The sequence below is a fragment of the Halichoerus grypus genome, chromosome 15, assembly GCF_964656455.1.
Source record: "Halichoerus grypus chromosome 15, mHalGry1.hap1.1, whole genome shotgun sequence".
Lineage (NCBI taxonomy): Eukaryota > Metazoa > Chordata > Mammalia > Carnivora > Phocidae > Halichoerus > Halichoerus grypus.
Genome location: NC_135726.1, coordinates 2,728,594 through 2,740,651, shown reverse-complemented (window position 1 = coordinate 2,740,651; position 12,058 = coordinate 2,728,594). Strand labels below are relative to the sequence as shown.

The 12,058-nt window shown below is 50.4% G+C and overlaps 1 protein-coding gene across 10 annotated transcripts in view; it reads right to left on the bottom strand.

Moving 5' to 3' along the window:
* MTHFSD (methenyltetrahydrofolate synthetase domain containing) overlaps positions 1-12,058 on the bottom strand; it is a 37,375-nt gene that overhangs the window by 15,477 nt on the left and 9,840 nt on the right. For 8 of the 10 annotated variants that reach the window (XR_013444160.1, XR_013444159.1, XM_078062752.1 and 5 more), the window contains 3 exons: positions 10,092-10,182; positions 6,999-7,111; positions 6,618-6,743 (listed from right to left, as the gene is read on the bottom strand). Coding sequence is in view for 8 of the 10 variants with exons in the window: in XM_078062752.1 (XP_077918878.1) it covers positions 6,618-6,743; positions 6,999-7,111; positions 10,092-10,182 (330 nt within the window). In the remaining 2 variants the exon portion in view is untranslated. The remainder of the gene's footprint in view (positions 1-6,617; positions 6,744-6,998; positions 7,112-10,091; positions 10,183-12,058) is intronic. The other 2 variants (XM_078062755.1, XM_078062753.1) reach the window with 1 other exon arrangement.

The following is a 12,058-nucleotide window of genomic DNA, read 5'->3' as shown; positions in this document are numbered from 1 at the left end:
GAACCACAGGGTGCCCTCAGGCCAAAGCAAGTGTTCTCAGGAAACCCAGTCCACAGGGCAAGGCTCCACACTTTAAAATCCATTTAAAACATGTCATGTGAAGCAAAAATACATCCTTCTCTGCACATCACAGGGAGCTCCTTTATCCTGAGCTGGCACATGGACAAACTATAATCAGCTGAATAACAAGAATGTTTTAACCATGCACAGATTATGAACCAAGCCTACAGCACCATCACACTGACTGACACACACACACACACACACACACACACACACACACACACACACACACACGGATCTTTAGAAATGGAAATGGCCAAATGCGTCACTTTTACGTAAAATTGCACATCTCAAGAGCAGGATGTTTTTTGGGTAAGGAATGACAAGGCTTAATGTCAACTCATGCTTCTGCACCCTCAAGTTCTAAATGGAAAAATCTCCCTGTCTACAAGGTGGCTTTTGCCACTTTCTCAGCTGCCTGCCATTTCTGTGCTCTTTGCGGAGTGGCTTGGGCTGATGGCGGTCCCACAGCCACACAGAGGCCTCTGTGCACCAACTGGACGGGCTGGCTTCACACTCAGGACAGTTCGCGGCAGGGCTATGCTGTTTTTCCTGGCTAGCAATTAGGAACATTTGTTATGTTCTGTAAGTGTGCCATGTGAAATGAAAGATTTTGCCCGTTAATCAAACATAAAAAAATATTTCTGCTTTTCTCTAACCATTCCATTAAATAGTATAGAGCAAATTTGATTTTCTTTTATGCGCTACAACCACTCTTCTCTGATGTTTACAGATGTCATTTATAAATATACATTCTCTGTAAAGATTAAATGAAAAATCCTATCCCCTTGAAATACATGCTAAACCCAATACAGATCAGAAATCTCACTCTTCAAGGCACCTGTGGCCAACCCAGGAAGAGACCCCAGTTCTAATCCTGCCTCCACTACCCACTGGCTTCGCTGCTTTTCCTGGCTCTCACTTTACTTGACCAGAAGAAACAGAGACTGGGAGGGATGGTCTTTAGAATCCCTCTCATTCTACAATGCCAGGACATGTTTGGGCAGCTGCTGGCAAACAAACAGGAACACCGTCAGTATTTCTGTGAAACACAACTTCTACAGAAATTATTAGTTGTCTTGCATGAGGCTAATGCGTATCATTCATTGATCGAAAATACTTTTAGATACGGCACTTCCCAATGACCAAAGCGAAATCATTTGATAGAGTAAGCATGCAGGGATACACCGAGAGTCAGTGAATGCACGGTCTTCCAGATGTCATTCATGTCTTGCAGGATTCGTTTGCTTTCCAATTACAGTGTCTCTTAATGATAACAGGGCTCATTTAAGACATCTTTTTGCACATAGCTAATCAAAAGTGTCACTTACTAATAAAATAGCCCCCATAGCGTTAGTCCTTTATAATTATGCTTTTACTGTGGGTGCTGAAGGACCAGCAGGGCAACGACCACACACCATCACTGCTTCAGACGATGCCAACAATCAAGCAGACGGTGCTATTTGGGAGTGGCCACAGAAGTCACTAAGAAAAACTATTTATTTTCTGGTATACACGATCGCCTCAAAACCTTTGCCACAACAAGATGCCAGCTTCCATCTGCAAACCACAGCTCCTGCCTATCCTATGCTCTCCAGGGGGAGGGGCAGCGTAACAGACAGGCCCACAAGAGCAGTGAGGTCCCCTCCGGCTGGGCCAGTTCAGAGCTGAGTGTGGGCCGAGTTCATGCCTGGCAGCTCCAGGCTCAGTTCCACACCCAAGTGTCTGCCACATGGGGACGAGCGGCCCACGCGGCCCGCCTCACACACAGGCATGTGCTTTGCACAAGCAGCTTGGACGGTCCAGTGTCACCGCCATGCACAAGCACATGACTTCTAGGAACTGGCACACTTTTAACCATCATGCATCTTGGATTCTCGTTTTTACGCACTTAGGAGTGTGCAGAGAATGGAGACTCCTTGTGGAACTGGAGGCAAACACACCTGGGCAGAAGGCTGCCCTCGGAAAATGGTTTCAAATGTCCTGTTTTCTCTACTGAATGGTGTTGACTATAAAAGTGTATATTTTCTGTGGGAAATTTAGAAAACAATGAAAAGAAATCTGAATTCCCAGCTTGCAGAGATAACTACTGTTAATATTCGGATACACTTCCACCTTTTTTTTCTTTTTTGGGGGGGAGGGGGTAGAGGGACAGGGAGACAGAGAATCCCAAGCAGGCTCCACCACAGAGCCCAAAGGGAGGGGTCGATCCCACAACCCTGCGGTCATGACCTGAGCCCAAAGAAAGAGGCGATGCTTAACCAACTGAGCCACCCAGGCGCCCCTCCATCTTTTTTCTATGCACGTTTTAGCATAATGAATACAAAATGATATACCAAACGTGTATAAATTTATACTCTGTTTTTTCCACTTAAGATCTATTACACCATAAACATTTTCTCATGCCATTAAATACTCTTTAAAAAGGCTGTACGCACTTAAATTACAGGGTTGCAACACTTTAAGGCACTACATTATACTGGATACACATGCATCTCTATCTAAATTTTTAAGTATTTCTCTAGAACAGATTCCTAGAAGTTCAAGTATTGGGTCAAACATAGTGAATCTTTATAGAAGTTATCAGCCTTTCTAACTTGCTGGCCCAGTTGTGGGGAGGTGTCAGATCACATTGGGCTGTCATTTCCAGACAACGCTAATATATGGGATCGGAAAGCGAGTGTCAACGTCCCAGAACGGCTGTTCCTCACAGAAGTCCTTTTCCCAAATCCTTTTTCTCAAGGCATCTGTCATTCTCAGCAAGTAAATCAAAAGGGCATGGTGACCATCTGGGAACAACCCTCCCAAACAGCTGTGGATGCTACAAAGTTGTTTCTTTGAGTCTATATACAAAAGAATAACCCTGGCAGGATCCCATTTCCTTAGCAAGGAGAAAATAATTCAGAAAGGCAGACATCCAGGTTTTGGTCAATGGTGTCACACTGCTCTCCTTTGTAATCAGTGATGGTACCTTTTCCACAGTTACCGTGGGGAGCAAGGGGGCTGGGAAGCAGACCTTTGATCTGTGGCTCTGGCAGCAAGGAGCAGTCTCGTGGGTGCCCTGGGTCTCTCTGGGGCTGCAGCCACACCCCACTGCCTGACCATGTCTCCAGGGCATTCTTAAAATAAGTATTTCACCTTCCCTCTGCCTCATTCTAGCTCAGCAGAAAGTAATTAGAAGAGGTATGGGTCTCGGCCGTCCAGAGGCTCAGCCCAGTGGGGCTGTGTGTGTCCAGGAAAGCCCGGGGCCTTCGCCTTCCCTGAGCAGAGGGCTCCATTCTGCTGCTGCTTTCCAGGCGCTCACGTGGGTCTAGCAGGCAGCCAGGCTCCCGACAGGATGCTTCGCTGCTCTGTCGTGACTCACCCAACACCTTGCAGCCCTGGGAACTGACTGCGCTGTGGGGGAGCTGCCGGAAGCTAGCTGCTGGGGACTTCGGCCACCATCAATGTACTCCTGCCAGAGCTAAGGGATGCAGGCAAATGGCTCCTGAGCCACTGCAGATCACCTTACACACGGCTGTCCACAGGCAGGGACATCTGGATTACTGTCCCAGAGACTAAACGACCACCTGAGCTGGAAGCGCGGCCCAGAGGTTTAGGACATGCCTCAGTGGCCAGGTCTCTTACACCACGCACCAGCCAGGCGGAGATCCTGGGGAAAGCACGTCCTTTCACCAGGGTAGACCTGCTGGATCGGGGGGCTCTGGGAGTTCTAGGTTCTCAGGGGAGGCAGCTTGTGGATGAAGTGGGGCAGTCATGGCACCTTGTAGCTCAGACATGGCCAAGTCCCCCAGAGTTCTACAGGTCATCAGGTGCACACCAGGTGAGAGGCCGCCCTGAGGGAAAGGAGGACCCCACATGAACACAGCAGACGCACCTTCTGGAAGGAATGTCTCTTTCTCCTTCACTGAGAGGCAGTCAAGGGCACACGGTGATAACACAATGCCATGGAGAGACACAGGCAAGGCCCCGTCGGCTCAGTAAACCACTCAGAGGATAACTGTAAGGATTCTGCCCGCAGCGACGGTGTCCAGGTACATTTCTCACAATTACTGACTTGCGCTTCACACCTGTGACAGCCACAACGGTGACAACGGCCAAGTTCAGCAGGCACGTCGCGTGTACTGCCCGTGAGGTCAGCACTGACAGCACCCCACTTTACAGATAAACAAATGGGGGGCTTGCAGAGGGTGCACCAAGGTCACAGAGAGAGCGACTGAGACGTGCTGCTGCGGCTTCTAAGCTCATTCTAAATCACTGCCCCGGGGCGCCTGGGTGGCTCAGTCGTTGAGCGTCCGCCTTTGGCTCAGGTCACGGTCCCAGGGTCCTGGGATCGAGCCCCACATCGGGCTCCCTGCTCGGCGGGAAGCCTGCTTCTCCCTCTCCCACTCCCCCTGCTTGTGTTCCCTCTCTCGCTGTGTCTCTGTCAAATGAATAATTAAAATCTTTAAAAATAAATAAACCACTGCCCCATCTGGTCTCCTGTCTTTAAAACCACAAGGCACAGGCAGAGAAAAGCAGGAGGCGGGCTGAGGAAGCCCACTGTCCGAAGTAGCTACAGGTGGGCAGCTGAGTCCGTAGCAGCCTGCTCCCCTGGCGGGGACACCACGCACATCTCTGAGAAGGTGGGACAAAGGCCAGAGAGTCAAATGCTGCACAATCTTTGTGCAGTAAGAACGAATTAATACATTTTGTATGTATTTCATAACCTTCATCTGAGAGGTCTACACTGTTTAGAAGGAACTGTGAATCCATATATTCCAACAAAATACACAAGAGGCAAATTCTGGGATTCTAATACCTACACGATAATAAGTCTATGGGTAGAAAATCACAGAAGGATATGCCAATGTGTATCAAGGAGTCCATGTGAAATAATACCATACCCTAGCATTGAACTTCCCCCACCCCTCCCCAAATCTTCAGTGGAATTCAGGGATGGTTTTCCTGATGTCGATGAAAATTCACTCTGGTTGCATAAGTAGCGAGGCCAGAACAAAAGCCCCAGGGGCTGGAGAAAGTCGCTGCTTTCAAATGATTCATGCAAAGGGAGGCCCAGGTGTGGAAGAACAAAAAACACAGGACCCCAAGATAAGAAATGGCATTTTCAAAGTTTGTGATTCTGGCCCAGGCCTCACTAGCGATGAGATGTTCCAGGAAGAGGGCGAGACAGTTGGGATGTCAACGAACAGTGCTGGCCCTGACGGGCTGCACACAGTGTGGCCAGCCGTGTCGCTGGCACCTCTGGTTGGTGTGGTTTCCTTTCACATAGAGGGAGTCTCTTCACCTAACATGACCAATAACATCATCTGTTGCTATTTTTGTATTTTTGTTAAAATTAGCAGGAGGTAACTGGCTATTCCCCAAAGCAAAACACTCCTCTCTCTCTTCCTGGAGAGACCACCTGGAATCTTCCTAAGGTGGGCTGCAGTCGGCCCTCGTCTATGAAGTGCTGGCCTCCGGGGGACCTGCAGCCTCACCGTGACTAGCCCCTTGTGCAGCCTCCCCAGGTCCATCCCCTCAGCTGTGAGCAAATGCCACCTCGCTCCTGTGACCCACGTAGCAGCATTCACTTAAGGAGAAGCTGTGGACCCGACTTCCAAGGTAAACCCAAGTGCTTACGAAAGACACCAAGGGGTATCTGAATATCCAAACAGGATGCCAATGCCTTCCCCGTGGCACTGGGCCTGGACCCGGAGAGACCCATCCGCTCGCTTCTGGGTCATGCGTGTTCCTCCTCTCCGTTTTTATCGGGGCTAACCTAGGAGGAGCACAGGCCCCAGGGGGCCCAAACCGCCTGGCTGTGGTGTTTGTGGGAAAGGCCCACTGGGCCGCAGTGTTCCATTTTGGTGTCAACCTTGGAGTTGGATGTTATTGGTTTTCCATGCCCAAGGGAAGGCTGCTATCCAACTCTGATGATTCAGGTTTAAGGAACGGAAGACACGGAACAACAGCTTCAATCCAAACGAAGCACAACTCTCCCTGTTTCCTCAGTAACTCTGGCTGCTTGCCAGCGGGCGGGATCATAACCTACAGGCTGGCCTCTGGGATCGAACTCCTTCTGCAGACTAATGTAATGTGTACTGCTGACTGTTCTGCAGATAAGGGTCACAAAGGCATCAGCTAATGAAGGCTGTGGGTACTGCTTGGAGACCCAGGTCACAGCAAGACAAGTTACACTTAGAACAGAAAAGCTGATGAGACAGTACGTTGTCATGGCCAGGATGGTGGGACACAGCTCTCAGAGATGAAACCCGCTGGCAAACAGGGTGTCAAGGCATTGGCCCTCTGAGTGTACTGTTCCTTCTGCCATCTAGAACTGGTGTCTTGCAGCAGAAGATCTTGAACCTGGCTGCTTATCAGAATCCCACAGGTTTGCAAAGGAGATTCTTGGGCCCGTGCCTGGAGACTGATGCAGGAGCTGAATTTTCAAAAGCTTATGGATGATTCTAATGCACAGACATGCTGGGCCTAGGGATAGCTGCCATGCCAAAGAATACCACACAAGAGGAGATGCCTCTGAGCTATAGGCCATTGCTGGCCACAGGACCCACCTTGGACCACAAGATTCCCGTTGGTTTTGGGCGCTCGCACCCCGTGGCAATGACTTTCGTCGGAGTGAGAATGTAGTCCACTGTTAGGTCGTGGTCCTCAAGCAGCGCTTCAGGTATGTCGATGACCTGGTCAAACAGAAGTGGGTGAGGGGGCTGACAGGGAATGCGGCTCCTGTGCTCAAAGCACCGCACAGTAGAAGCAAAGGGCTCACCAGACCCATGGGGATAAGGCCTCACTGCCACACAGATCCAGCTCTGGCTGATCACCACTCACAGCAGACGTGGAATGAAGGCAGAGACCAGTTTGTCTCCTTCCCTCCCCGCCCACTCGCTCAGGGGGGTGTGGCAGTAGCCTCTGCTTGGCCCGTTCATGGGCAGCACCTGGCAGTCATGGACGATGGTGACCACGGGCGTCCCCTGGCTGACTGCTCCCATTGACACCATCATGGCATATTCCAGATCAGCGTAACCTTCTCCCTTCCCAATTCTCCAGCCTAAGAGACATGCAGAGCATCAGTATCTCAGGAGGAAATGTTTCATTAGGTCACAGCAGAAGCAGAAACTTGGACTCAATATCCCTGGCACCTCCTTAGAAACTTCCACAGTGAGCCCACAGGCAGCCCTCAACAGTGGGGCTCGGGGCATGCCGACGCCGCATACATACAGGGGTCAGCACACGCTGATGTGAAGCTTGAGCCTCTTAGATGTGTTACAAAAAGAAATGGAACCTGTGTTTATGTGAGCAGAACTCACATTTAAAAGCAATGAAAGAGTAGTTTTTAAAAAGACTAACAAAAAATTCCTACTAAAAACAAAATCTTTTTAATCAATTTCTCTTGGAGGAGAAATAAAAATTAAAATCAGGAATACGTGATTTAAGATGACATCACCGTGTCTTCTAAAAAGTCCAGCAGTCCCTGGAAGAGGGCTGGGTCTGGCAGAGCTAGTCCCATACTGTGGACTCCTAGGTGGGGCCCACGGAAGTCTTAGCTGAAGCTGCGTGGGAAGCTCCAGAGCAGGTAAGAACGCAGCAAGACAGGAAACACGACAACGCCTCTGGCTCCCACAAGAACCAATGTATCCTGCCATCAGGAAGCCCATGGCGCCGCAGAAATTCTAACTTCTGCTTAACATCAGCATCAGCATCCTCACCAAAGGCATCACTGCCCATGCATCTTTCTGAGATTCTCATCTGTCATGCTCCTTTTACAATTACCAGCCTCCAATCATGCGAGCAAATAAACGTGAGAAAGACAGTGCAGAGGAGAAACGGCAAAGGACAGAACAGTCCGCAGACAGAGGCAGGCAGGTGAGCGGCAAACGTTGAGCAATGACCACCTTCCCTCACCATTAAAGGCCAATCAGATGGCACATGAACTACCACTGTTCATTACTGGATTGGTAAACATGGAAGTTTGATGATTCTAGTTATTCACGAGGGAGTAGGGAGAGACGTGAGGTGTATGGTGCTGGGGATGTGAGGGAGGCGACCTTTCTAGTGGGTTATTTGGCAACAGCCACCAGGATTTCAAGTCCACCCTTCGGTTCAACAATTCCTCTGCTGGAGTTATCCCACGGATGGCCCTCGAAGGCACACAGAAACTCTACCACAAGACTACACCTCACTTTAGTGTGATCTGTAAGGGAAAAGCCAAAACCAAACCCTGGTGACATCTTAAGTGCCCATCAGTCTGCAGGGATGGGCAAAGACCCTGGCCAGACATCATCTAGCAGGGCACAAAGTGCTGTATGCGCTGCTGCCCCTCCTGGGAAAACAGAACCAGGACAAACATAACCCGCACAGAGAATGCAAGACATGTGTGGACTCACAGGCATTTCTGCGTGTCAACACAAGGAACCGCCGACGGTGGGCATCTGGGAAGAGCACAGGTGGTGTTTTCTGTGCTATTCCAATTTTCTACACGTGCGCGTGGTGACTTTTGTTGTGTTAATTGGGGGTTATCTGAATGATGACATTTATAGAATACTGTTTTCTTCTTCATATACCCTCAGCTAAGAAAGAAAACTCCTGATCCTTAAAAAGACCTCTTTGTTAACTTCCCACTGCCAAAAGAGTATAATAACCCCAATCCTGTCCTTTGGCCTCCTGGTCTCTGAAAAGCCAACCCCAACCTACTGAAGGACCATCCTATGTAAACACATTGCCGCTTCTGTCCCAAAGTCCTCTCCTGCTCCACCTCTCTCCAAAACACCCAACCCTGAGGTCACTTCTGAGACGCTGCCCTGCTCAGGGCCCGAGGGCGGCTCTTATGACCCCCACCAATGTCAGTTCTGACTTCTGTGTGTAGCACCGAGCACATCATAGCAGAGCACAGCTGCTGTGTCTGCTCTTCCGGCTCACTGTGGGCCCAAGGCAGAGACCACCCAGGGCTGGCCTGACACCTGGCCCACAGTAGGCACCCAGGGAACATGTGCTCATGGGAACCCATCCCTGATAACACAGATAAAGCGTTGTAACTGGGAATACAGAGAAAGCAAAGAACGAAGCACTACAATGTCTCACGTACTAGTGCAAAGAGCTGGCAAACACCGTATACTCCAGGTGAAGATATGAAAGGCCAACATTTAAAAACACGACACTCAGGGTTTGGAATGAATGACTTAAGAGCATCTCTCATCAACTATTTGCTGGAAACCAGAAACCTCTTTTGAAGGAAGATCTTGGCTTTGGCTGGTTAATTTCCAAAGGGACAGTTTTAAGGACAGGCATCTTAGAACAGTCTTTTTCCTCTTGGAGGGGAAGGAGAGAGAATGCCTTCCCAGCAGGGGGCCCAAACCACACTGTGCAGGCGCAAGTCTGTGACAGGCTGACCTCTCGTGGAACCCACTGAGCCTGTGGCAGTGTAAGCAGCAGTATAACCAGATCGTCTCTGAAGAGAGTCGAGCCAGGCCTGGAGTAGAGCAGCGGAGGCGGAAGAGATCCCAGGGGAACCACAGGGGCCCAAGTCCTGCAGGCGGTTGGGCAGAGGGCAGGGGGCAGGCAGCAGCGTGGGACACCCTCCCCCCTCACCTGCCTGACCGGCACAGCACCAGGCCTCCCCGGGCAGGCTCAGGACACCCTGTGTTGCCCAGAGGCTGCTGCTCCCTACCAGAAACAAGGTTTAGAACCTAACGTTTTTCCATTCCCTGGAGATTCTCCAAAACCAACTATTTACTGACATACTACAAATAAATCCAGCTCCAGTTCCAGGTAGTTTAAGAATAGAGGAAATAGCTTTCACCACCTGAAGAGAGATGATCTCACTTTATTTTTCCTAAGAAAAATGAAAATACTGTGAAGGTATTGAGTGTGAGGGACTGCGTTCATTCTTCAAAATGAATGAGAGAGAGAGTGGTCTCAGAGGACAGACGTGTGTCCGGAAAACTGAGATTACTTACCTTCAGTGTTTAAAAGATGAACAGCAGAACGTCAAGCTGCAGGTCACATCCAGGAATTTCTGATTTTAATCTTACCTTTTTCAGAAACAGCAACGGACCCCACCACAACTAAGTCCACAAGAACCCTGGAATCCAAGCCCACAGGAGTGCTGTAGTTCCTCACGCCCTGTGAACACAGACGTGGGCCTGAATGCTTCCTGGGCAGCGAGCGGCGGCCGCACCTCACAGTTCAGGGTCTGAGTCAACCTCCTGCATGAGGCAAACCCATGCCCTACAATGAACACGCAGCATTGTGGAAATGGCATTTTAGGAAAACCATGGCTCAGAAACCATCTTAGGATAATTTCCCACAATTTCTTCCCCAGGAAAGATGCCACTTGGAACTAATAGCACAAATGAGTAAGATGTTAAGTTCACAATACTGAGCAAATCATTTCTTCCCACGACGCAGAAGAGCACAGTGGTTAAACCACAGGCTCAGGAGTCACACAGAACCGGGTCCAGATCCCTCTTAGCCCCGTGACCTCAAGAGGAGGAAGCTGACCTTCAGTCTCTTCACCTCTAAGACAGAGGTGCCACCGCCCTGCCGGACGGGTGCTGGAAGGGAAGGAGATCACGGGGGGCGTGCGTTTAGCACATTACGACGTGCTCAGTAAAAGCGTGGGACAGACAATGTATAAAACATTGGGGCTGTTACCTGCACGTGTGGCATCCTCACTTCTGAAAAATTACTTGTTCAACCAAAATGCACTGAAAGTACACACGTTTACACTAACTGAGGCTTGTATTTACAGAGTACGGAGGCTGATACGGTCACGGGTCTCAGATAACAAGGGCTACAAGTCAATCTAGGAGCCAAATTCGGACACTGTACAGACCAGTGCCCGGCACTGGAGGGTCACGGCATGTGGTATTATGCCTCGTCTACAAGCACATGACAAGTCACTTACGGGACCAGTACAGGGGGTTGGTTTGGGGGCTCTCAGCAGTCAGAGCACAGTCACAGGCCCACTGTGCCCCATGGTGGGAAGGCCTGCTTTGCTTAATCTCACAATGGCCATGCAGCTGGCATCTCACACCCACGGCCCACATCCTCAGCCCTGTTTTAATGGGCTTGGTGCCTGGCAGCCTTGGTGAGCAGACACCTGTGTTGAAACTCGATCCATCAGACTTCCTCCTCCCTCCCTCGGTCAGCTTCACCTGCTCTGTTGGCCAGACAGAGTGTGAGCAACCAGGAGTCTCCCCGATTCTCCAAAGTCCTGTTTGATTCAACAAAACCTCAGCTGACAAACATTTGTGTGTGCCCAGAGAGGTGGTTACTGGAAGACTCCTGAGTTAGAGAATACAAAGACACCGAGATCACACAGGTGGCTGGGACGTACTGGTGGCAGAGGTGTTCAGGGACAAATTCAGAGACTTCTCTGCCAAAAAGCAAGGCCACCTCTGAGTCTCCTAGAGTTGACCCACACGGGGGCAGTATCTCTGCCGCTAAGCTCTGGCAGAGTAGATGACGACTGCACCACGACTGGCAGCTGCACACAGAGGCCCTAAAAGCCTCTCTCCCCTGTGCCATCGAGAAAACAGAAACGTCCTTTTCAGGTTCCAGTGTCTCATGTGCTGACAGAGCCCGAACTCTGTGGCTCAATCCCTAGTGAAGTTCAGTCGCGAGAGCTGGTCCGGCTCTACCCCGGGCCCAGCCACACTTTCAGGGGCACGTGTAAGGGACCAGCCGGTGCCGGCGCATCACAGGGAACTTTTGCCAACACACAACGTGGCAGTCACCTTTCAGAGGGGCGGGGATGCCGTGAAGGGCGACACAGACCACTAGAACCACCACAGGCCCCTGTGATGGACCCTCAGATACATGTGACCTGGACCTCAACCCCAGAAAGGGAACCGCTGGTACCGTCCCAAACCCACGACTCCGGAACCGCTGATCACACTCCCTGCCGGCTCTGGGAAATGTGAGCTCCTGTCTGCGGCCCGCGTCTGCCAACTGCAGACGGTCACACAGTTTGCGTTTTTGAACACCGACCAGAACC